This window comes from Protopterus annectens, chromosome 7.part0 (assembly GCF_019279795.1).
Source record: "Protopterus annectens isolate FY-2018-M chromosome 7.part0, PAN1.0, whole genome shotgun sequence".
NCBI lineage: Eukaryota > Metazoa > Chordata > Ceratodontiformes > Protopteridae > Protopterus > Protopterus annectens.
In genome coordinates, this window is record NC_056739.1 from 739,698,679 (window position 1) to 739,726,378 (window position 27,700).

At 42.7% G+C, this 27,700-nt stretch overlaps 1 protein-coding gene across 1 annotated transcript in view; it reads right to left on the bottom strand.

Moving 5' to 3' along the window:
- GPC2 (glypican 2) overlaps window positions 1-27,700 on the bottom strand; it is a 740,846-nt gene that overhangs the window by 93,728 nt on the left and 619,418 nt on the right. The window contains exon 9 of the mRNA XM_044077271.1: window positions 9,422-9,597. Within this exon, the coding sequence (XP_043933206.1) occupies window positions 9,422-9,597 (176 nt within the window). The remainder of the gene's footprint in view (window positions 1-9,421; window positions 9,598-27,700) is intronic.

Sequence of the window (27,700 nt, forward strand, 5' to 3'; positions counted from 1 at the left end):
AGCAGATGCCTGCTCAGCGGCTCTGGACCCATCTGAGAGATTAATTTCCGAGTGTCCAATACCTTGAGTTTTCAGAGTCCTAGTCGGCTCCACGTGGGAGTCGGTAGTGGCCTGTGGCTCTGAGGTAGCGGGCGCAGGGGCTGCAAAAGCACCTCACTGAGAACCGGCGACTGGCCTAGAAGAGGCTTCGTCGGTTTTGGACCTCGGATGCCTATCCTTGTCCTTGCGTTTTTTGTAAACTCCGGTTGTCGGCTGTTCCGTCGGCATTATATAATTAAATCTTCAGCCAAAGTAATGAAATGCAAAATCGAACCAACGCTTGATAGTGCGTTGGTTGAATCTAGCACAAAACCAAAAGCTAGCAATGTTGTGATCAGGGCCTAGGCAAGTAATACAGTAAGAGTGAAAATCCTTATGAGATATTTGTTTCCCACAAGAAATACAATTGTTAACTTTTTCTGACATCGGTCTGGAGCAAGAAAAAAGTTTCCCCAACGGGGTACTTAGTTTTAATGAAGACTTCGGTTCTGAAATTCAGATTTGAAAATCTCAGGAGTCGGCCGACCGGCACTTGCGAACTGCTTTTGCTTCTGGCACCGAGCGGCAAGAAAGACAGAAGAAAATGGCGATGGCTGCATCTTTTATACCCCTGGTGCACTGACATCAGGGAAGAGGCGACAGCAACCAAAGCCGGACCTAGACTTTGGAATTCTGGTCGACTGCGAGTAGCCTGCCAGCAGGATAACCCAAGAGTAATGACTGCAACAGTGAAACATGATGAACATCTAATGGTCAGTGAAAGTGTTGGGTCCCTAAAGACTGAGTCAGGTTTGGCTAAAGACATAGTGCTACTGCTGCATTCCTTGGCGTGTAGCTTTAGGCTATGCTCCAGGCACCACTTATTGCTGCATGCTAGTCCCCACAGAAAAATCTGGAAGTTAGATGATGAGGTAGTGGCAACTCCAAACTTGGTCAGCTATAAATTCTTGATGTCAGCCTTAACACTGTAGAAGTAAACCAATGACAAGTGGTTCTGGAATTGATCACTGTGGGATACCACATGTAAATACTATTTTTTAAGACAGCATGCCTCCCGGACAATACAGTTGGCTACACCCATTAGCCAGTTTGCTATCCAGCAGGTGTTTACAATGACAGTAGTAAAGTACAGTTGTGTACACTTACCATAAACGTAGATATTTGAGTGCATTCACTGTTGCAATCATTACATTTGGGGGTAATCTCCTGGCAGGTTGCCCTCAGTCGGCCTGATTAACAAAGTCTTGAGTCCTGCGTCAGTTGCTGTCCCTTCTTCCATGATGTCAGGTCGTCAGGGGTATAAAACATGCAGCCGATGCCATTACATCAGTTTTTCTTGCCCCAGATGTCAGGTGCCCCCCAAATAGGGAGCAATATATATATATATATATATATATATATATATATATATATATATATATATATATATATAAAAAATTTAAAACACAAAAAATATACCTCCAAACAAAAGCAAATACACCAAAAAGGCTTTTAAGCATAGTAAAAGAAAGAAAAGGTATAGTAAGAGAAAAAAAGGGGGCGAGAGGGTGGGTAACCAGGGCTGCAACAGTGAATACACTCGGACATCTATATTTATGGTAAGTGTACACAACTGTAATATGTTCTTTGTGTTTCACTGTTGCAGTCATTACATTTGGGTAGATTCCCAAAGCTATGGTTGGGAGGATGGATTTATACAGCATTAGGAGCAGCTATAAGGCACTGCAGGACAGCAGTGGCAAAGCCAGCTCTGGATTTAGAGAAGAGAGGTAAATGGTAATGTTTGGTGAACGTATGAACTGAGCTCCAGGTAGCAGCTTCTAGAATATCTCTGGTAGGAACCCCTCTGAGAAAGGCTGCATAGGTAGATGCAGCCCTGGTGGAATGAGATCTGATCCCCTTGGGGATAGGTTTACCATGGTACATATAGCAGAAACGAATACAATGGCTTATCCATTTGGAAATAGTCTGCTTTGAAATAGCCTTTCCCTCCGCCCCTGCAGCAATGCCACCAGCAGTTGTTCAGATTTTCTTAGAGATTTTGTCCTGTTTAAGTAGAATCTAAGTTGTCTGTGTACATCCAATGAATGCATAATCCTCTCACCTTTGCTCTGTGGATTTGTAAAGAAAGTTGGCAGATGAATGGTCTGATTGAGAGCCAAACTGGATACCACCTTAGGCATGAAAGATGGATTGGTCCTGAGAGCCACCCTGTCCGGATGAAAAATAATGAAAGGCTCCACTGCCATAAGAGCCTGTAATTCTGAAATCCATCTAGCTGAAGTGACTGCTAAAAGGTAAGCTGTTTTCCAGGAGAGAAATTTTACGTCTGCAGTAGCAGCTGGCTCAAAAGGAGGGAGAGTGAGATTTTCCAAAACAAAATTGAGGTCCCATGCAGGGGTTGGTGCTCTCCTGGGAGGTCTTAAAATGTTGTCCCCTCTGAGATACTGCTTTAGCAGAGGATGAGAGAAGAGGGGAGGTTCTGTGTTGTAATGAGTTGAAATGGCAGAGGCATGGATTTTTATGGAAGAAAAAGATAAGCCCTTGTGAAGCATCTTAGGTAAGTATTGCAGAATCTGAGGAATATTGGGCATTGCTGTGCTTATTCCTTGTGACTGGTTCCCGCACAGAATCTTTTCCATTTGTCAGCATAAGATTTTCTAGTACTAGGCCTTCTAGCCTCCAAAATGACATCCATCACAGGTTTGCTGAGGGATGTCAAGGGTGAAATTAGTTAATTAGCCATGCTGCAAGATTCAAAGTTTGGAGCTGAGTGTGCAGAATTTGGTAGTTCTGCTGAGACATAGGTAAGGTGTCTGAGGCAAGTGCCATGTAGGAAGGTGTGACACATTGTGCAGGAAGGGGTACCAGTGTTGGCGAGATCAGTCTGGAACAACCAGAATCATTTTTGGTTTGATCTGTCTGACTTTTAGTAGAACTTTGGAGAGCAGAGGCAGAGGGGGAAAAGCATAGACTGATAGGTTTTTCCAGCTGAATGATAGAGCATCCACTTTCCAAGTTTTTTTTTGGGATGAATTCTTGTGCAGAATTTGTCCAACTGATAGTTTTGGGGTGAGACAAAAAGATCTATGTCTGGGCTCCCCCATTTGCGTGTCAACATGTTGAAAACTTGTGGTTCCAGTTTCCATTCTGTGGGTCCATAAGATTTCTGCTTAGTTCATCTGCCAGAGTATTTAGCTTTCCTGGCAGGAATTGAGCTTGTAGTTGTATTTGATAGGTCAAGGCTGTGTTCCACAATGCCATGGCTAGTCTGCAAAGGGGGTAGGAATGTGTACCCTCCTCCTTGTTTATGTACCACATAACTGTGATGTTGTCTGTCTTTATCATTAGTTGTCCTGGATAAAGGTAGTCCTTGAAGGCTGTCAGTGCATTCTGTACAGCTAGCATCTCTTTCTGATTGATATGTAGGTGCATTTGATTTGGGCTCCATTTGCCCTGAATGCACTTTCCTGCCAGATGAAACCCCCAAGCATAGTCTGATGTGTCTATAGTAAGGGTTTGAGTGACAGGGGGTGGAGTGAATTGCAGTCCCTTGTTTTGGTGGCAGGCCTCTGCCCATCATAGGAACTCTAGTTGCAGGCAACGTATAATAGGAATCATTGTTTTCAGGCTGTGACAATGTTGACTCCATAAACTTTTTAAGTACCACTGAAGTTTCCTCATATGCAGTCTTGCATATGGAATTAGAAGAATGCAGGAGGCCATGAACCCCAAGGCTTGCAGAATTTGTCTTACAGATAGCAGGGTTTTTGTGGCCATCTGTTTGAAGTAAGTCACCAATTGAATTTGCTTTTCTGGCGTACGGTAAGTCATCTGGGCAGTTGTATTCAAGCTTGCACCCAGGAATATAATTTTTTGAGAGGGTACCAGCTGTGATTTCTTTTCGTTTATGGTGTACCCTAGACAAGTTCGGACCCTTTTTACAAATGCCAGATGCTTTAGAAGAATGTCCTAGTTTTCTGCCTGAATTAGACAATCATCCAGGTATGGATATATTTGAATATTTCTTTGCCTGCAAAATGCAATTACTAGTGCCAGGCACTTTGTGAAGACCCTGGGCGCAGTAGCCAAAGGGCAGTGCAGAGAACTGGTAATGCAAGTAGCCTGCTTTGACGGTGAGGTATCTTCTGCAAGATTCCCTGATTGGGATATGCAGGTAAGCCTCTTTTAAGTCTAGCCAAGGTAGTAACTGTAGAAGAGTCAGTATCTTGAATTTTGGAATGTCCAGAATGTGTTTAGAGTGGATAAGTCCAGAATTGGAAGCCATGATTTGTCTTTACTGGGTACCAGGAAAAGTCTTGAATAGAAACCTTGTCCCTTTTCCTCTTCTGGTACTGGTTGAATAGCCCCCATGTTCATGAGGGACAGAACTTGTTTCTGGGCCTCTGCCCACTGATTTGGTGGCAGATATGGCCATCCGTTTGGGATTGGCAACATCTGGAAATGAAATCTGTATCCATGGGATACTATATTTAAAACCCATTTGTCCTGGGTAATAAGTTGCCAGTTTCATGCATGAAGTGCTAGTTTTTCCCCCAAAGGGGCGGTTAAAAGGTAAGTGCTTGGTGATTGTAGAGGGAAGTCATTGAGACTGTTTACCATAAGGAGGTGCCTTATTGTTTCCAGATTTGGAGGTGGAGGCACCCCTTTGCTTTGCTCTAAAAGTTCCTTGTGACTGAAACTTGGAGCCTTTGGAATGTCTTGATTTGACTTGAGCGGCTCTCGAGGGGACTGGAAAGGACCAGTTCTTAGTAGGCCAGTGCCTACTAAATCTTGGAGGTTGCACTTGTAAGAAATCTTTCACAGTTTGAATAGATTTAGCTTTATCTTCCATCTTTTTTAACACTTCTCCAGCCTTATTACCAAAGAGACTGTCCTGTTGTAAAGGAGCATCCAACAATTTTGCTTTAACATGGTCAGGCAGAGTTTGCTCTTTGAGCCAAGCATGCCTTCTTAGCACAGATCCAGTTACAGCAGCCCTGCAAGAGGCCTCCAAGGAATCAAAGCCACATTGCAAAGTGTGTTTTCCAACTTGTTCAGCTGAATGTAATAAATCCTACAAATCTTTATTTTCCACACAGTCAGAGATTAACATCATTTTCTGTTTAAGTAGTCCCATGATATGCTGTTGATATTTAAGCATATGAAATTGACAGTTTAAAGCCCTGATTGCCAAGGTTGCAGATGTGTAAATCTTCTTACCCCATCTATCCAGCGCCCTGGAATCTCTATGAGAAGGGGTAGGATTTCTAGCAGTAGAGGTCTTAATGCCCTTGGGACCCTGAGAAATGGTTTCAGGATCAGCAGTAGGATTTTTGAAAAGGAATTTGTGGGAGACAGGAACCCTGTAGTATCTGTCTGGCTTACTAGGAGCCAGAGGCAGAGAATCCGGAGTGACACTGGATTCTGAAAAAACATCATCAACAATGTCTAGAACAGGAGGTATAGCCACAGGCCTATGCTGAGGAAGAAGAAGAAAATCCCTAAGTCTCTTTTTAGATTCAGAAAAATCCTGACTTTCCAGTGGAAATGTTCCCATAAGGTATGAAACGTTTCTCCAAAAGAGAAATCCTCAGGGGGAGAAGCAGAAGGAAAAGAATCTTCTGCATCAGAGTCCTCATAAGTAGGTATAGATAAATCCTGTTCAGTAGAAGAATCAGAAGAAATAGAATCCTGATCAGAGGATTCATAGTCAATGTCTTGCCTAGGCCTCTTAGAAGGAGGGGGTTGGCTACCCCTGATCAAGGTAATTAAATCTTCAGCCATTTTGATCATTTGTTTTTTAGGCATAGGGGCCTGCACACGTGGCCCAAGCATCAGATTTTTAGACATAGAAGTAGATTTTGGCCTTAGTTTTGAAGATGGCATCAGTTTAATATACAAATCTTTAGGCTGAAAATGCCCTCAGAAGCCAGTGCCTCCACAGCGGCTCCGGACCCATCTAAGGTAGAGACATCCACGGGTTCAATACTTGAAGCATCTCGCAGCATACCGGACTCCAAATGGGTCTCAGTAGAGGCCTGCGAATCAAAAGTAGCGGGCATCAGGGGCTGCGAAAGTGCTTCACTGAGTACCAGCGAACTAGCGACTGGCTTAGGAGAAGCGTTGTCGTCAGTTTTGGACCTTGACGGCCTGTCTCTGTCTTTTTCTTTGCATTTTTTAGGTATTCCGGTAGTCGGATTGCTAACCGACATCATTTCTGATTAAATCGTGAGCCAAAATATTTAGAATCAAAAATGTACCAACGTTTAATAGTGCGTTGATTAAATCTAGCACAAAACCGACAGCAAGGTATGTTATGATCAGGGCCTAGGCAAGGAATACAGTACAAATGAAAATCCTTATGAGGTATTTGCTTCCCACAAGTAATGCAATTATTAACTTTTACTGACATCGGTAAGGAGCAAGAAAAAGTTTCCCCAACAGGGTTCTTAGCTTTTAGTTGAAGACTTCGGTTCTGAAACTCGAAAATGAAAATTTCAGGAGTCGGCCGACTGGCACTTGCGAACTGCTTCTGCTTTGGGTACCGCGCAGCAAGAAAGACTGATGTAATGGCATCGGCTGCATGTTTTATACCCCTGACGACCTGACGTCATGGAAGAAGGGACAGCAACTGACGCAGGACCCAAAACTTTGTTAATCAGGCCGACTGAGGGCAACCTGCCAGCAGATTACCCCCAAATGTAATGACTGCAACAGTGAAACACAAAGAACATCCTTGAAGTGCACTTCTGAAACAGTTATGTGCACTACATACATAGTTTCACCAGAAGACCAGCATTATTAGATATGTAGCATACCTGAAATGTATAGACATTCATGAATGCCTAGAATTTCATGTCTGTCAGTAACACATGTACAGGCTGTTGTTTTCAAACCACATGAATATAAACATAGATTGTGTGTTATATAAATACATGCATAGAAAAATAGCTACTATAACTTGTCAAAATATAGGGTTATATATGGCATGACAGTTTGGTTGCAGCATTTAATTTTTACTGCCTTAGTAAAAAAGTACCCCTGTAATTACCTACTGTAATATACTAAGAATGGTACCAAAAAGTATATGGAGAAATGTATAGACTGCATTTGGTTCAACTTTCAAATGCTAATCACTGTAAACTAACTGTACTTCATTCAAACATCCAGGAAAGATGTGAAAGCTGAAAACAGTTTACCACAATGAATGATAGAACAAAGTGAGAAAAGAAATGCAGTAGGATGGAATCACTATTAGACAAACAGTTATGGTGTGATTTCTGAATGAAAAAATACAGCATCAGCTAATGAGGAAATACTTTTAGAACAGTGATTATATTCAGTTCCAAAGCTGCATGACATTTTTAGAGAAAAGATGCAAATATTTTATTATTTTAGAATGTTTGGACATTTGTTACTCAGCATGTTTCTTTGCAAGGCACAACTCTCCAAAGCAATGCTATGCTGTAAAATAAGGGAAAATCTGTATGATTATAAAAGCGCACCTACACACACACACATACACAAGCAACACTAATAATAGACCATATGAAAAATAATTGCCAGTGGAAGGAAAAAGATTTATAGCAACAAGCATGAAAAATACTATTGCCTACGTTTGAATAATTATTAGAGACAGTTCTGCAAAAAACAAGTACATAGTGAAGTACCTCTCCCTTCATTGCTAAAGAGGCTCCAGGTCTATGTGTGACAAGATAGCATATCTTGTTTGTGTCTTTCGGCTTTTCCTGGTTACGGGTCGCCACAGCGGAACTCCGGTCCGCTAATGATTGGCAGCAGATTTTTACGTACTGGCTTGCCGGGCCTAACGCACAGCCTTCAACAAAAGAATGCCCATTCATGCATGTCGCTACACAGAAGACGCTCTAACTGAGAATCGAACGGGCAACGTCTAACTGTGAGGCGACAGTCATTCAGCAAATCTATTTACTCATGAGTGGGGGAAGGAAAATACAAAAGGACAAACTGCAACTGTAAGTTCTAAGCACTTCCTTTAACAACCCCCACTGAGAGTTTCTGTAATCTGACCTGCAGTATGCTAAAAAGTCTCTTTGAAAACCTTGCCTCTAGGTGAACATGTGACGTACACAGTACTTAAATGTAAACAAACTCCTCTAGCAAAAAATCTGAGACAGTGCCCCTTTAAACACTTTCATCTTTTGAGATATAACGTAAGCCTGGAACTTCTTTGTCTCATGCCTTCAAAAGACCAGATTAAAATGTTGGCAATTAAGGCACTGCTTGACACTGTGCTGCTTCCTACGCAATTCAGCCAATGCTGCTGTGGGTCTTGGTTCAAGATGTAGTATCCATATGGACACTTAGGCTTATATTTATTCTGTACCAAAAATAAGAACTTTCTCACAATGAAAATCAGGATTGAGATCCAATCTGCACAGGTGGCAGACATGAAGTGGGACAAACAATAGACATAGAAAGCAGGCATGGTCTCTTCCTCAGTCCATGTGACATCATGGCATGCAGCAACATATGCATGGAAGGGAACAGAAAAAAAAATGCAACCCAGCTGGGGCAGCTGGAGAAGTCTCAACAGCTAACACAGTGCAGAAGACTCAATACTAAATCTTAGGACTCAGTCTATCCCTAATTTTTCATGAGTTTAACAGTAGTTTTCAGCAGTATTATGTCTTAATGCCACCTTGAAATATGCAATAACATTATTCAGCGTGGAACTACAAAAATGTACTACACAGTTAATGCACTTTAAAGTGCTAATGACACCCCACAAAACAAAGTATGTCTCAGTACAATCACAGACAACAAGCGTTTTCCATGGTTTCTCTGTACTAGTAAAAAACCCACAGAATCCAAAATTCACGACAGCAAATGTCAGAAAAACACCAGATCCAGTAAGAAGGAAATCAAACAACAGGATGAATGTAAATTTCCACTTAATATGGAAGGCGAATTGCCAAGGTACCAGAATGTGCTATTAAATGGAAATGTACCTGTTGTTTGATGTCCTTCTTACTGGATTTGGTGTTTCTCTGTGCTAGCTCTGAACGGATTCAATCAATGTTGCATACATTTTATACATTTCAAAACATCTACCTAGCAATATGCTGTTCACTGTTAAGAATGATGATCGCTATGCAAATTTATTACAATGCAGCCTTGCAATTACTGTTATGTATCTCTACATGTCTTATCTGTACATCTGGTTATGTTTCCCCAGACAAACATTATGTTTCACCTTTCCCCTGGGTTTTCGGTCTTTTTTTGGGCTTGTCAGCACTTGGCATTTCAACTGCCAACATTTCAATAGGCAGCCTTTTTCGTTTATGGATCCTTCTACAACCTCAACATCACTATTGCAAAAAGAAAAGTGAGTACTTACATGCATCTTGGAAGTCTACATCATTGCCATTGGCTGCACTCTTTAACCTATTTGTCATGATACGAAGCTGCATAATCAGTTGTCGCGTCTTTAGGTCTGGACGGGAAATATCCACTTCTACTTCTGGGTTATTAATCTGATTGACAAGACCATCAGCCATCACATCAGGCAAGTACCTATATGGAACAAGGTTACATATATACATCAGACAACTACCTATGAGAAATGAAGTTATGTACAATATCAGGCAAGTACCTATGAGGAAACGTAACATTCATGAAGAGCCAAATGAAGAAACAGATAGCTGTCTGGATTTAGGCACAGGAGTGGTTACCACTGTGAAATTTGAAGGTCACCTAAATAAATCTGTAAGAAATCCTTAACAAATGCAGGAAACACCTAAATTCATGACCTCAGAGACAAAAATATTTATGCCACTATCACAGAACTGGTGATGCCTAAATTAGAATACAGATGTCCTGTGTGGGCTTCTTCTATATTCACAGAATCATAAAACTGTCAAGCTTACAAACTACTGTTCTCTGAGAAGCTTGACTGCAGTTATCCTGTGCTGATATTTTCTGTCCATGTACATTTTAGTGTGGGTTTTGGATACCATTAAGTGAGGAAGTTAACTTTACTGCAAGAAGTAATTTATTAAAACGTTTTTGTAGTAGTTGGGTAATAAATCTGTCCTCTTTTTTTTCAAAGTATTACATCATTTTGGGATAAAATCTTTTGTGTCTCATAATTTTGATTTGGATTATTTTGGTATACATTATTTCTTACAGAGCACTTACAAATTCAAAGAAATCTCAAACGAAAAATATATCTATGCAGTTTTTGGAAGTGGACAACCTCCCTGCAATCCAACCAAAGCTCCATCACACCATCTACTTAAATATACTAACAAAGGACTGCACAGATATGGAGCAGAAAGTACAGCCACGCAAATCATACTTACTAGATGTTTGAATTCATCACTGCCTCAGTGGCATGTTTGGTTATCTGCCAAGGTAACTCAGTGCTCTCCTCCTGTGACAGCTGATTGGCTGAGCATATCTTGAGAGGGAAGCCTTCAGCTGTGACAAGAAATGAGTGTTGAGGATTTTTTGCTTCCACAAAGGAGAGGAAAGTACCTGACGTCAGAATCATCTAGCAAGAGTAAATCTGCAGCCAATCACAATGCCATATAAAAAAAAAACAAATCCAATAACTGAATCAAGGGTTGAAACTCACCTCAACTATGCACAATCTAGGGGACGGCGGGTGAGTACTGCCACTGAGGCAGTGAGGAATTTGAGCATCTAGTGTTACAAGTAAGTAGGATTTATGTAACTGTACTATGTTCATTCCCACTGCCTCAGTGGCACTTTGAGTAGATTCCCAGAGTTTACCATACCTGAGAGGTATGAGGATAAGGATGCAGGAGTCCCTGCAGAATGGTCCTAGTAAAGCCTGTTCTGGACCATGAAAAAGAATCCAGTTTGTAGTGCTTTGTGAACGTATGAACAGGGAACCAGGCTGCTGCCTCTGGAGTGCTTCTAGAGTCCACCTATTTCCAATATGCCATCGAAGAGGATATGGTTCTAGTCAAGTGAGCCTTAAATGAGCCTTAACCATGCCTGGAAGGGACTCACCACGGATGGAGTAACAGAAAATAAAAGCAGAAGAAAACCATCATGCAACAGTTTGCTAGAGACAGTTTGACCTTCCTTAGCTTCTATACAGAAGACAAGCAGATGTTCAGCATTCCCAAAAGGCTTTGTTCTATCATGGTAGTACCTGAGTTGCCTGTGTGCATCCAAGGTATGTAGACTCCTTTCTCTCTTGTTTTTTTTTCGGATCAGGACAGAACACTGATGGCACAATTCAAGAAAAATTCAGAAACATCTTTACGCATGAATGACAGATTAATGCATAAAGCAACCCTGTCCTTTTGAAAAATCAGATAGGTTTGTCCCACTATGAGAGCTTGCAGCTCAGAGACACCATGCAGATGCCAGAATAATAAGTAAAACAGTGTTCCAAGTACTGAACCATTACTCAGCCTGACAGGCAAGTTCAAAAGGAGCTAAAGTCAAGTTTTCAAGAACAAGGCTGAGATCCCTGGGAGATAGCCTCATGTGCAACACTATTTTCATAAACTGACCACAAAAAGGAACAGAACAGGAGGATCCATAGGCAGACAAGCTTAGATGGCTGCAAGATGAACTTTGATAGAAGCATATGACAAACCATCTCTAAATAGCTCACACAAATATTTCAAAACCAGAGGGGTCAAAACCCTTTTGGGACTTGTGTTATTGGCTAGGCACCACCTAGAAAACTCTTCCATTTGTAAACATTGAGATTTTCTAATTGCAAGTTTTTTTGTCTCCTTAAATATCGGCTGCACATCCTCATGGAACAACTGCCTAAAAGGTATCAAAACAGAATCACCAAGGCTGTCAGGTGCAATTGCCTAAGATGGTGTGTACCACTTGCCCCTGAAGTTGTGTACGCAGATCCAGTCTGTGAGGAAGCTTGTGGTAATTGCCCTTGGCCAATTCCATTAAAAGGAAGAAAACTTAGTCTGGGCTAAAAAGGAGGTTGCCACAATGATCTTTGATAATTCTTTCTGAATCTTTAGAAATACTTTGTGAATCACTGGAAAGGGTGGATATGCACACAGGAACATACCCAACAATGGGAATTATACAGTGTTAGTCTTCCAAGCATAGCTGCAAGGATGTCTTATATACGATTTTTTTAGTTGTCTGTTTTGAAAGAAGGCAAACAGATCTACTTGAGGTGTTCCCCACATCTGGATCAAGTCATGGAAGACATTTACATGGAGCTTCCAATTGTGAGGGTCTGTCCAGGATCTGCTTAGTCTGTCTGCGACTGTGTTTTGCTCTGTCAGAATGCATGAGGTCTGAACAGTCAGAGAATACTGTAGAGCTAGGTCTCAGGCCATCACTGCCAGCCAGTAAAGAGGGTATCACCATGTACATGCTTGTTTGTTGAGGTACCACACCATAGTAGTAGTGTCTGTGACCACTAGAAGAGGATGTGGAGTCCATAACATTTAAGGCATGAATCTCTGCCAACATCTCTTTTACGTTTATCTGCTTTGGCATGTCCTGGGGATCCCACAAGTCTTGCACTTGAACTATCATGGATACTGTTCTTCAAGCAAAATCTAAAAGGTCTGTCTGGACTGAGGTCTAAAGACAGAAAGGGAATCCAGGATTCCGAGACAGTTGATCCCTCCTCCACTGCAGTTCTCGTTTCACAAATCCCAGTACCAGCACATGAAAATCCAAGAGATGAAGGTGCTGGCTCCAACAATTCTTCAAATACCATGGAGTTTTTCTTATTGTGCAGTGTAGCTAGTGGTATCATGAGGATCATCAATGCCATGGTACCTAGAATTTCGAGGAACTCAATTACTGAGGCCACATCTGAGACAAATTCAAGAAAATGCCCTGATAAGTCAGAATTTTGTCTTCTGGAAGGAAGGCCATCTTTTTAATGTGTTTGTCAAATATCCCAAGAAAACAAATCATTGACAGGGAGTGAGGAATGATTTTTGAAGGTTTAATTTGAAGCCTGAGTGGGAAAGGAGGGATGTGACCTTGTCTAAGGACTCCAAGCACCTAGATACAGAATCTGCACAAATCAGTAAGTCATCTAAACAAGGACAAATATGGATGTCTAGGGCTCTGCAATAGGCAACCACTGGGGTCAGACACTTTGTATACACTTGAGTTGCAGTACCTAGCCTGTTTATTTGCATCTCTATACATTCCCCTTCATTGCTAATGTATCTCCCTACTCTAATCTGTGCACAAACTGGTTACTAATCAGCAAGTCAATGTGAAGACACACTCTCAACCTTAATAAACGTTGCTGTCTCTTCTCTCCTTCACTTTACAGGTAGTTTGAATTATTACTTACCCTCTCTGAGGCCTTCACTGATTTCCACTGATTGCCTCTCTGGTTTCTTTGCATTCCACCTGGTTTACACTCCTTGTGCTATCTCCCTCCCCCAATACAAAGTCTAATTAGAATCCTGCTGAGCATGGAGCCATCTTTAAATTTCTAGTCTCCCACCAGGACACAAGTGCTCTTCAGCAATTACATTCTGCTTGCCGTTAAGCCATTAAACCTCAGGAATTTGTTTTAAAAGTGTTCAGATTTGTAAAGTAATACTTACTTTTTTCTCTTGTCTTGGTTGGCTCTGCCCTCTCCGTTCGCCCCCGCTAACGCTTGGGCTCTCTCCGCTCCCCTGCCCTGCCCCCTATTCCTTCCCGACCCCATTACCTCTACATTTATAGTAATCACAGCCACACCCACAGCTCACCCTCACATCACCTCCACCAATCACAGCTCCTCAAGTCATATCACATTACACCACACCCACTTGCTCCACACAAAATACTCCCAATCACTCTCATTCCCACTAGGCATTTTTTACATCACCCACACTACTTCCCCATCCACATATAGTGCAACCCTATAATTCCTATTCAGACCCCCCACCTAGAAACAACTTAAACTTTATAACCATGACTATCACACAACTAAGTCTAGTCTGTCTTCTCATAATTCTTTACAACACCACAAGTTATCACTCTAGCAATATCCCTAAACTTAGTAGCACAACACTACATTATGCACTCTCGTATACAGACACCACGCATTATAATAATATCTGCCCACAGTTATTCAAGAACTACATAACGGACCAATTCAGAACTAAACACATATGCTCTCATTCCTACTCCAAAAAAACACAATACTTTCTCACACTCCTCACCAAACTCCAACATTTGTATAACCATTTTAACTCCAGGCTCACCATAAGTGGGGATATCCACCCCAACCCAGGCCCAAATCCATCCTGTCCAACACAAACTGCTCCAACACAAATGTCAGAACATAACACCCCCACTTTCTTCATCCCTGGGCAAATCAACAACAGCAGCAAAACCAACCATCTTTTAATGCTAAATATTAATATCAGAAGTATCAAAAATAAAATACCTGAACTCCAGGCCACAATAGCACACTACTCCCCAGACATAGTTGCTTTAACAGAAACCTGGCTAAATAAAAACATAGCTAACTCAGAAGTTCTCTACCGGCTACAATAACATTAGACAAGACAGACCACTTTGTAAAGGGGGTGGAACTGCCTTACTGTACAAGTCCAACTTAACTGCCCATCAATTACCAAACTCCTACCCCTCCCCCAATAATTGGGACATACTTACCTCACAACTTCAACTTCACCCTAAAAAGGTCATCACCACAATTGTGATCTAATTTCCACCTGGTAATACACCTGCTAGCCTTGAAGACTTCTTATCCTGGTGTTCTTCCACATACTCACAAGAAACCCTTATTCTGGGGGACTTCAACCTAGATTGGTTCACCTGTATATCAGAACTACCAAGTAATCTAATAAATCTCCATGGCTACCAGCAGCTAGTCCAAATTCCAACTAGATGTGATAAAAAATCTAAAAGGGAATCCATCCTTGACTGGGTCCTAACTAACAACCCACATTGTACCCTCACAAAGGCAGTCTCCCAGACACCTTAAGTGACCACAACATAATATACTTTATACGTAGTAGAACAAGCATATGCAAAACCACTAACTATATATCCACTAGAAACACAAAAAAAAATCTCTCCTGAGGTCCTCAACAATTTACTCTGTAACTGTGACTGGACCCCCCTAAAAACCCTCCCACTTGACCAGGCTGTAGCATATTTCAACAAAACATTTCTACAACACCTAGACACTGTTGCTCCATTGCGCAAAATCAAGGTTAGAACCTCTACAAACCCCTGGCTCAGTAAAGAAACCAAACAAATCCTCAAGTCCAGAGACACTGCCTGACTTTACTATAAATAAAAACAAAGAAACACAAAGCCTAACTAAGCATCAAGAATTATGCAACCATGCATAAAAATGCATTAGGCTGGACAAAAAATCCTACTACACAACATTACAAACTAAATACCAACACAACCCACAAAAAATTTGGAAAAATGTAAACCAGCTACTAAAATCTACCCAAAAGGCTACCCCCAAACCAACCACTCCTGACACTAAAGTTCCCATCGAAACACAATTCAACTCCCACTTTGTGAACTCAATTCTATCCTTGGTATCACAGGACAGTTCCTTCCTCACTATCCCCCCAACACAAATAACACTGATACAAGCTTTACCCTCAAAACAGTTTCCACCACTTCAATCAAAAGCATGCTCTCCAAACTAAAAACCTCATCAACAGCAGCCGACCTACTCCCCAGCTATTTCTTGAAACTCACAGCAGATGCTATTGCTATCCCAGTCTCCACTCTCATAAATAGATCAATTGTTGAAAACTATGTGCCCAAACTCTGGAAAATGTTACACCCATACATAAAGGCGGGACCTCCACTGTACTTAATAACTACAGACCCATTGCTTTACTCTCCCCCTGGCCAAAATCCTAGAAAGATGCATCCATACCCAGATGCTAAACTATCTCCTAGACAGCAACATCCTGTCACCTACTCAGCATGGTTTCAGACCTGCCCATAGTACCACTACAGCACTCCTCTGCTTCACAGACACAGTAAACCGTCTCAAAAATGAAGGCCTACAAGTGTCAACTCTTTTTTTGGATATGTCCAAAGCATTTGACACAGTCTCACACCAAATTCTGCTAAACAAACTAAACCAATAGCATCTATCAAATTCCACTCTTACCTGGTTCCAAAGCTACTTAAATGACAGGTACCAAGCTGTGAAATGGGAAAATTCTCTCTCTCCTCAGCTGCCCATAAACATAGGAGTCCCACAGGGTTCTATCTTAGGACCACTACTATTCACAGCCTTCACAAATTACCTCCATACCTCCACACAGCATGCATCTATAATTCAGTATTCAGATGACACTACCTTAATCTGTGCTGCACAAAACATTCCCACCCTCCTGCAGACAACTCAACTAGCATTCTCTGACGTTGAAAACTACCTTACCAAAGCCCAACTTATCCTCAATCCAAAGAAAACTCAGCTTATGATTATAACCAGTTCTAACAAAAACACTAACAGTCAATTCACTATCTACTCCACAAATGCTACTCCAATTGCTCCAGTGGCACAGGCTAAGCTATTGGGAATAACCATAGACTCCCACCTAAAATTTGATAGTCATCTCAACTTAACTATTAAAAAAGTACATGCCAAACTGGGGTCACTCTATCATATCAAACCATTTCTTACCAACAACACAAGATCAGCCATTGCTCGCTCCCAACTTCTATCCACCCTACTCTATGCATCTCCCATTCTGATTAATCTCAACAAAACTGAACTAAGCAAAATGGAAGCCTGCTATAACAGAATTGCCCGCTTTGCTGCAAATTGCTCATATAGAACTCATCACTGTACTGCTTTGAGACAGCTCTACTGGCTTGAACTGCCCAACCTCCTAACCTACAATCAGCTCTGCCTCTGTCATTTTATCTATTACCTCCCCAATAAGTGTCCTGCCCTCAAAAACATAGTACAACATCACTCAGCCAAAAGGCCTCTTAGATCATCAAGCAAACTACTACTAGAAGTCGCCAACAGCTACAATAGCTTTGGATACCAGTGTTGTCTTGGCCAGTCTGGAGCAATCAGTATCAACTTTGGTCTGTCAGCTCTTGCTTTCAAGAGCACCTTGGGCAGTAGAGGCAAAGGTGGGAAGGCGTAAACTGTCCTTGCTGCCCAACTGAAGAAAGGCGTCCACTCTCCAGGCCTTTGGATGAAATGTCCTTGAGCAGAATTTTTGCCAATTGATGATTCTTGTGGGAGGCAAAGAGATCTATGTCTGGCCTTCCCCACGCTTGGATTATCTTTGTAAACACTTGAGGATGCAACTTCCATTTGTGGGTCTGTCATATTTCTGCTTAGATTGTCTGCCAGCGTGTTTTCCAAACCTGGCAGGTACCGTGCTTGGAGCTCGATTTGCCATTCCAGAGCCATGTCCCAAAGTGACATGGCCAGCCTGCACAGGGGGTATGAATGTGTTCCTCCTTGTTTGTTTATGTACCACATTACTGTGGTGTTGTCTGTTCTTATCAATAATTGCCCTGGATGTAGGAGGTCCTTGAAAGCTGTAATTGCATTTGTCACTGCTAGCATTTCCTTTTGATTGATGTGAAGGTGCTTTTCCTTTTGGGACCATTTGCCCTGAATGCACCTGTCTGTCATGTGTGCCCCCCAGGCGTAGTCTGAGGCGTCTGTTGTGATGACTTGATTTGTTTGAGGCTTGCAGAATGGTAGACCTGTGTTTGTTTGGCATGCTTGGGCCCACCATAGAAATTCCTTTTGCAAGCATGGAATTAGTGGTAATATTGTTTCCAAACTGTGGCTGTGTTGAGACCATAGGTTTTTTAGGTACCATTGAAGTTTCCTCATATGCAACTTTGTACATGGGATTAGAAGAATGCAAGATGCCATGAAGCCCAGAGCCTGCAGGATTTTCCTTGCAGTTAGCCTGGTGCAAATTGCTAGCATCTTGAAGTACTGAGTTAGTTGCCCCTGTTTTTCTGGCGTAAGATAGGCCATCTGGGTGTTTGTGTCCAGGTTGGCACCCAGGAAAATTATTTTCTGAGACGGTGTTAGCCTGGATTTCTCTTTGTTGACTGTGTATCCCAGAGAATGCAATAACCGTGTTACATAAGCCAGATGTTCCAGAAGTATGTCTTTGCTGTCCGCTTGGATCAGGCAATCGTCCAAATAAGGGTAAATTTGTATCCCTTGAAGTCTGCAGTATGCAATTACTGATGCCAGGCATTTTGTGAATACTCTGGGTGCAGTAGATAAGCCAAAGGGCAATGCAGAGAATTGATAGTGGATTGAACCTCCAAGAAATCTGAGGTATCTTCTGCAGCTTTGTCTGATTGGGACATGCAGGTATGCCTCCTTGAGGTCCAATGTTACCAGCCAAGACTCCTTGCCCAGCATGGGAAGAAGCTGCTGTAAGGTGAGCATCTTGAACTTTAGTGCAGTAGGAATGTGTTTAGGATGGATAAGTCCAAAATGGGTCTCCAGTCGGTTCCCTTCCTTGGTACCAGGAATAGTCTGGAATAAAAACCTTGACCTTGTTCATGAGTAGGTACCTCTTGAATAGCTTTCATGTCCATGAGCTTTGAAATTTGTATTTGAGCCTCTGCCCTTTGATTTGTGTGGCAGGTTCGGCATGCCTGTCATTTTGGAAGAGCGTGAAAATAAAATATGTAGCCTCTGTTTATAATGTCCAGGATCCATTTGTCTTTTGTGACAATATGCCAGTTTTTTGAAAATAATGCAAGCTTTCCTCCCAAGGGTGCTGCCACCTGAGCTTGCTTGGCATGCAAAGGGAAAGTCATTGGGTTTGTTTCCTGTATTGTTGTGCACTGTCTTCGCCACCTCTTGGTGCTGGAGATTGCCACTGTCTGCCTCTATATGATCCTTGAGATTGTCCTCTGCCCTTGTGGGCCTGCATCTACCTCTTCGGGGCTTGTCCGTGGCTGGAAAGGACCAGTTTTTGAAGGCCAATTTCTGCTAAAAACGTGGTGGTTGTACCTGTAGAAAAGCTTTGACAGTTTGCATAGATTTAGCTTTTTCTTCCATTTTCCGTAGTATCTCCTCAGCATTAGTACCAAATAATACATCCTTTTGTAAAGGAGCATCTAGTAGTTTAGCCTTAACATGATCAGGCAAGGTTTGTTCCCTAAGCCAGGCATGTCTACGAATGACTGATCCTGTAACAGCAGCTCTACTTGAGGCCTCTAGAGCATCATAGCCACATTGTAAGGTGTGCTTACCCACTTGTTCTGCACTATGAATCATATCCTGCAACTCCTTCAAATCTGGTTGTTCAGGTTGTGACATTTTATTCTTTAATTGTGATAACAGAAACTGCTGATATTTAAGCATATGGAACTGACAATTTAAGGCCCTCATGGCTAGGGTGGCGAGGTATATACCTTTTTCCCCACCTTTCTAAGGATCTAGACTCTCTCGGAAGGTAATGGATTCTTAGCAGTAGAGGCCTTCATTCCTTGGGGCCTTGAGAAATGGTTTCTGGGTCAGCATTATGGCTTTTGTAAAGAAATTGGTGTGAGTTAGGAACTCTGTAGTACCTATCAGGCTTGACTGGGGCAGGAGGCAGGAATCCGGATTAAGGCAAGCCTCCGAGTAAACATCATCAAGAATGTCCAAGACAGGAGGTATCGCCAGAGGTCTGTGCTGAGGTAGCAAAAGAAATTCCCTAAGCCTTTTCTTGGAATCTGAAAAATCTTGGCCTTCCCAATGGAAGTGTTCCCTCAAGGTATGCAAGGTTTCCCCGAAAGAAAAGTCCTCTGGGGGGATACAGAAGGGATGGACTGCTCTGCATCAGAATCTTCAAAAGGGGAGTACGAATGTTCCTCTTCATCAGAATGTTATGAAATAATGCAGCCCCGGTCAGAAGAGGGAGAATCTTCCTCCACTCTGGATCTCTTGTCCGGCGGGGGTTGGGAACCCCTGATAAGAATAATTAAATCCTCAGCCATTTTGAGCATCTGCTTTTTAGGCATGGGGCCTGGAGATGGGCCCTGTGCAACAGGCCTCTTGGAATGCATGGCTGATTTAGACTTAGTAAAGGCCTTTATGGAAAAGGAAGAAGAAGGTCTGAATACACCATGGGTGGAAGTGGACCTGTCCACATTAAGAGGCTCAACACTCACAGTGGCTTTGGTAGCTGTAGTCAGGGTATGGGCCAAGGGACCTGCGGTCTTGGTAACAGAAGACACCGCCAGAGAAGTGTCGGTAGTCAGGGGCTGCATAGGCTCGCTGAGAACCGAACCGCGTAGCCGGTTTTGGCGTGGTGTCGGTGGAGACCGGACCTCGCGATGTCGGTCTTTGTCCTTGCATTTTTGACAAAGCGGTAGTGAGTCTCCGATGACATTTTATAATTAAAAGCTTTACCAAAAGTGCTGGGCGAACTCCGCCCGGCTTAATAGTGCGTTTATTGAAAGTAGCACAAAAGCGACAGTCCGAGGCGTCGTGGTCTGGGCCTAAACAAGGTATACAGAGGAATGGAAATCCTTATGTGGTATTTGCTTCCCACAAGAAATACAATTGTTAACTTTGTCTGACATCGGTCTGAGGCAAGAAAAGTTTCCACGGGTACTTAGCTTTAAAGAAGACTTGGTTTCCAAATTTTCGTAATTTCAGGAGCTGGCCGACCGGCACTTGCGAACTGCTTCTGCTTCGGGCACCGCGGCAAAAGACTGAAGAAAATGGCGTTGGCTATGTCTTATATACCCTGTCGCACTGGCGTCAGGAAAGAAAGTGACAACAACGGCCGGACCTAGACTTTGGAATTCGGCCGACCGAGGACCCGCCTGACGGCAGGAGAACCCATCTGTTATGACTGCAGCTGTATGCACGATGAACATCTACATAACGGACCAATTCAGAACTAAACACATATGCTCTCATTCCTACTCCAAAAAAACACAATACTTTCTCACACTCCTCACCAAACTCCAACATTTGTATAACCATTTTAACTCCAGGCTCACCATAAGTGGGGATATCCACCCCAACCCAGGCCCAAATCCATCCTGTCCAACACAAACTGCTTCAACACAAATGTCAGAACATAACACCCCCACTTTCTTCGTCCCTGGGCAAATCAACAACAGCAGCAAAACCAACCATCTTTTAATGCTAAATATTAATATCAGAAGTATCAAAAATAAAATACCTGAACTCCAGGCCACAATAGCACACTACTCCCCAGACATAGTTGCTTTAACAGAAACCTGGCTAAATAAAAACATAGCTAACTCAGAAGTTCTCTCTACCGGCTACAATAACATTAGACAAGACAGACCACTTTGTAAAGGGGGTGGAACTGCCTTACTGTACAAGTCCAACTTAACTGCCCATCAATTACCAAACTCCTACCCCTCCCCCAATAATTGGGACATACTTACCTCACAACTTCAACTTCACCCTAAAAAGGTCATCACCACAATTGTGATCTAATTTCCACCTGGTAATACACCTGCTAGCCTTGAAGACTTCTTATCCTGGTGTTCTTCCACATACTCACAAGAAACCCTTATTCTGGAGGACTTCAACCTAGATTGGTTCACCTGTATATCAGAACCACCAAGTAATCTAATAAATATCCATGGCTACCAGCAGCTAGTCCAAATTCCAACTAGATGTGATAAAAAATCTAAAAGGGAATCCATCCTTGACTGGGTCCTAACTAACAACCCACATTGTACCCTCACAAAGGCAGTCTCCCAGACACCTTAAGTGCCCACAACATAATATACTTTATATGTAGTAGAACAAGCATATGCAAAACCACTAACTATATATCCACTAGAAACACAAAAAAAATCTCTCCTGAGGTCCTCAACAATTTACTCTGTAACTGTGACTGGACCCCCCTAAAAACCCTCCCACTTGACCAGGCTGTAGCATATTTCAACAAAACATTTCTACAACACCTAGACACTGTTGCTCCATTGCGCAAAATCAAGTTTAGAACCTCTACAAACCCCTGGCTCAGTAAAGAAACCAAACAAATCCTCAAGTCCAGACACTGCCTGACTTTACTATAAATAAAAACAAAGAAACACAAAGCCTAACTAAGCATCAAGAATTACGCAACCATGCATAAAAATGTATTAGGCTGGACAAAAAAATCCTACTACACAACATTACAAACTAAATACCAACACAACCCGCAAAAAATTTGGAAAAATGTAAACCAGCTACTAAAATCTACCCAAAAGGCTACCCCCAAACCAACCACTACTGACACTAAAGTTCCCATCGAAACACAATTCAACTCCCACTTTGTGAGCTCAATTCTATCCTTAGTATCACAGGACAGGTCCTTCCTCACTATCCCCCCAACACAAATAACACTGATACAAGCTTTACCCTCAAAACAGTTTCCACCACTTCAATCAAAAGCATGCTCTCCAAACTAAAAACCTCATCAACAGCAGCCGACCTACTCCCCAGCTATTTCTTGAAACTCACAGCAGATGCTATTGCTATCCCAGTCTCCACTCTCATAAACATATCAATTGTTAAAAACTATGTGCCCAAACTCTGGAAAATATCCTATGTTACACCCATACATAAAGGCGGGACCTCCACTGTACTTAATAACTACAGACCCATTGCTTTACTCTCCCCCTGGCCAAAATCCTAGAAAGATGCATCCATACCCAGATGCTAAACTATCTCCTAGACAGCAACATCCTGTCACCTACTCAGCATGGTTTCAGACCTGCCCATAGTACCACTACAGCACTCCTCTGCTTCACAGGCACAGTAAACCGTCTCAAAAATGAAGGCCTACAAGTGTCAACTCTTTTTTTGGATATGTCCAAAGCATTTGACACAGTCTCACACCAAATTCTGCTAAACAAACTAAACCAATATCATCTATCAAATTCCACTCTTACCTGGTTCCAAAGCTACTTAAATGACAGGTACCAAGCTGTGAAATGGGAAAATTCTCTCTCTCCTCAGCTGCCCATAAACATAGGAGTCCCACAGGGTTCTATCTTAGGACCACTACTATTCACAGTCTTCACAAATTACCTCCATACCTCCACACAGCATGCATCTATAATTCAGTATTCAGATGACACTACCTTAATCGTGCTGCACAAAACATTCCCACCCTCCTGCAGACAACTCAACTAGCATTCTCTGACGTTGAAAAAGTACAGTTTTGTACCTACCATAAATGTAGATGTCCGAGAGGTATGCATCTGCAGTCCTAACATATGGGTTGTCCTGCCTCAGGCAGCCCTTGATCGGCATTCCAAAGTCTGGGTCTGGCCTCGGCTGATGTCGCACTTCACCCGACATCATAGCTGCTGTGAATTGGGTATAAAGGCATCAGCCGACGCCATTTTCCTCAGTGTTTCTTGCCCCAGATGCCAGGTGCCCTCTAGGAATGCTAAATTTGGATAAATGCAAATGATTCCAAACAGTAGAGAGCAAAAAATATAAACATGTATATACATATATACAAACAAATACACCATAATAGATTCCCCCAGCTAGCTACAAGATGGGCAAATACCCTAGGAGTACCACAAGGGGAAGGAGGGTGGGTAATCCTGACTGCAGATGCATACCTCTCGGACATCTACATTTATGGTAGGTACAAAACTGTACTATGTCCTTCAAGGATGCATCTGCAGTCCTAACATATGGGTAGAATACCAAAGCCAAACTGGAGGAGGAGGCACTAAGATGATTATGGTGTAGCTAAGATCCCTTGCAAAACAGCAGTTGCAAAACCTGCTCGGGATCTGGAGTATAAAGGTAGATTATAATGCTTGGCAAATGTATGCATGGAGCTCCAAGTAGCAGCTTCTAAAATGTCTTTGGTAGCCACTCCTCGTAGGAAAGCTGTAGTAGTGGCTGTAGCCCTTGTGGAGTGAGATCTGATGTTTTCTGGAGATGTCTTTCCATGAAAACAGTAACAAAATCTAATGCAATTTCCTATCCATTTTGAGACTGTCTGTTTTGAAATTGCTCTTCCTTCCATTCCTGTTGCATATGCTACCAGAAGCTGGTCAGTTTTTCTGTTGGTCTTGGTTCTGTCCAGATAGTAGCGCAATTGCCTGTGCACATCCAAGGTATGTAGTAGTCTTTCCCCCTAAAAGTAGGGTTAGTTCTCAAGGACACTCTATCCTGATGGAAGATAAGGAAGGGCTGTACTGCCATTAATGCCTGTAATTCAGAAACTCTTCTTGCTGAAGTGATTGCAAGCAGGAAAGCAGTTTTCCAAGATAAGAATTGTAATTCTGCTGTTGCTGCTGGTTCGAAAGGGGGAAGTGTTAACTTTTCCAACACAAAGTTAAGGTCCCATGTAGGCAAAGGTGGCTTCCTTGGAGGCTTTACATTTTTAATTCCTCTCAGAAACTGCCTGAGTAGAGGATGAGAGAAGACTGGAGGATCCATGTTGTATTCTGCTGAAATTGCTGATGCATGAATCTTAATGGAGGAGTAAGACAGGCCATTGTGGAAAAGTTCTGCTAAGTATTCCAGGATGTTAGCTATGCTTGCTAATGATACATTTTCTCCTTTTGCTGCACTCCAAATGAGGTATCTTTTCCATTTGGCTGAATAAGTCTTCCTTGTGGAGGGTCTGCGAGCCGTCAGGATAATGTCTTTAACCCTCTGAGATAAATCTGGGTTATTTTGCTTTATGTAATATTCCAAGCAGCTAGCTGTAGTGTTTTCAAGTTTGGATGTAGGATCTTGTAGTTGTTCTGTGTTAGCAGTAAAGGAACTAGAGGTAGAGGCCATGTGTGTCCGAGACATGCTCCTCAGTAGCGGGTACCAATGCTGCCTCGGCCAGTCTGGAGCTATCAGGATGATCCTTGGATGATCTTCTTTGATCTTCAATAGCACCTTGTGCATCAAAGGAAGAGGTGGGAATGCATATGCTGTCAGGTTTTCCCAACTGAAGGATAGGGAGTCCACCTTCCAAGCAAGTGGGTGGTATGTCCTTGTGCAGAATTTCCTCAATTGGTGGTTGTGTGGGAATGCGAACAGGTCTATTTCTGGTAGTCCCCATTTCTTTGTAATGGTTTTGAAGATGTCCGGATGCAGCATCCATTCGTGGGCATCCGTGGTAGTTCTGCTTAAGGTGTCTGCTAGTATATTTTCTTTTCCTGGCACAAATTTGGCCTGGAGTTGAATGTTGAGGTTCAGGGCCACATTCCACAGGTCCATTGCCATCCGGCATAGAGGGTATGAGTCGTGCCTCCCTGTTTGTTGATATACCACATGACTGTGGTGTTGTCCGTCCTTATCAGCAAATGACCCTGTTGAAGAAAAGGTCTGAATGTCTGAAGTGCCTGTTTCACTGCCAGCATCTCTTTTTGATTTATGTGTAGGTTCAGCTGGTCTTGTGTCCATAGGCCTTGTATACACTTGCCCACCATGTGTGCCCCCAGCCCTAGATCTGAGGCGTCCGTGGTGATAGTCTGGCTTGGGTGAGGTTTGTGGAAAGGCAGTCCTCTGTTCAACTGACAGGCCTGAGCCCACCACAGGAATTCTTGTTTCAGGCATGGTATTATTGGAATCTGGGCTTCTAGACTGTGCTTGTGTTGAGACCATACATTCCTTAGGTACCATTGCAACTTTCTCATATGCAGCCTGGCATGTGGAATCAATATTATGCAGGATGCCATGTAACCCAGGGCTTGCAGGACTTTCCTTGCTGTAAGCTGGTTCTGTGTTGTTAATGCCATGAAATAGAGTGGTAGTTGCTTTTGCTTTTCTGCTGTGAGAAATGACATCTGATTTGATGTGTCCAGTTCTGCACCCAAGAATGTTATCCTTTGGGATGGTACAAGCCTTGACTTTTTCATGTTGACTGTGTATCCCAGGGCTTGCAGTAGTTGTATAACCTTTTCCAAATCTTTTGTTAATTTGGTCTTGTTGTCCGCTTGTATTAGGCAGTCGTTCAGGTATGGATAAATCTGAATTCCCTGAAGCCTGCAATGAGCAATTACTGATGCCAGGCATTTCGTGAATACTCTGGGCGCAGTAGATAAGCCAAAGGGCAATGCTGAGAATTGATAATGCTCTGATCCTGCAAGAAATCTGAGGTATCTTCTGCAATCTGGTCATATAGGGACGTGCAGGTATGCCTCCTTGAGATCTAGAGTCACCAGCCAAGACTCCTTGCCCAGCATGGGAAGAAGTTGCTGTAGGGTCAGCATTTTGAATTTTGGAACAATGAGATATGTGTTCAGAGCGGACAGGTCGAGAATAGGCCTCCATTGGTTTTCTTTTCTTGGTACCAGGAAAAGTCTGGAGTAAAATCCTTGCCCTTGTTTCATAGGAGGTACCTTTTCTATAGCTCTCATCCTTAGTAGATGGTTTATTTGTTCTAGAGCGTTTGTTTTTTGGTTTGGTGGCAGGTTTGGCTTTCCTCTCTTTTTTGGTAGAGTGTGGAAGTGAAACCTGTAGCCTTTGTCTATTGTCTATAAAATCCATTTGTCTCCTGTAATGTAATGCCAGTTTACAGAAAATAAGGCTAGCTTTCCGCCTAAGGGTGCTTCCAGTTGTTCCCTGGTAGGCGGTATCAGAGCCAAGTCATTGTGCCTGTCCTGTGGAAGTGGCCGTAGCTGGATCTGTGGCAGTACTTCTCTGGTTGTTAGGCTGCCACTGACGTCCCCTGTAGGCACCTCTGGATTGAACTCTGCCTCTTGGGTGCCTATTTCTGCCTCTCTGTGCTCTGGAGGTGTCTGGAAATGACCAATTCTTCGAAGGCCAATTTCTACTAAACCTCGGAGGCTGGACCTGTAAGAAATCCTTGACTGTTTGGACCGATTTTGCTTTTTCTTCCACCTTCTTTAGCACTTGCTGTGCAGGGTAGCCAAACAAACTTTGTTTCTCCATGGGAGCATCTAGAAGCTTTGACTTTACATGGTCTGGTAAGGATTGTTCTTTTAACCATGCATGCCTTCTAATCACTGTTCCAGTCATAGCTGATCTAAAGGAAGCCTCCAGTGCATCATAGCCACATTTTAAGGAATGATTACTGACCTGCTGAGTGTTATGTACCAAATCCTGAAGGGACTTACGGTCTATAGGTTCAGGAGAGGACAGTTTTTTTATTTAGCTGGTCTAACAAAAATTCCTGATACTGAATCATGCGGAATTGACAGTTTAAGGCCCTAGCCGAAAGAGTAGCAGAAGTATAAACTTTTTTACCCCATCTCTCTAATGCTCTAGATTCTCTTTCAGAGGGGAGGGTTTTTGGCAGAGGCAGCTGCTACAGCTTTGGGGCCCTGTGAAATGGTTTCAGGATCTGCAATAGGAGCCTTATACAAGTGAAAGTGTGTGTCCGGGACCCTGTAATATCTGTCGGGCTTGGCAGGGGCGGGGAAGAGTCAGGGGCAGTACAAGCATCATTATATGCATCATCAACAACTGTAAGTACTGGAGGAATGGCTAAAGGCCTATGCTGTGGTAAATGTAAAAAGGTCCTTAGCCTTTTCCTTGAATCTGAAAAATCCTGGCCCTGCCATTGAAAATGCTCTCTCATAGCATATAAGGTTTCCCCAAAAGAAAATTCCTCAGGAGGAGAGGCAGAAGGAATGGAGTCTTCTGCATCAGAATCCTCATAAGGAGAATATGGGCCTTCTGGAGGATCTGAGTTTTCTGAATCATCCGAGGAATAGTCTGTAGAAATAGGAT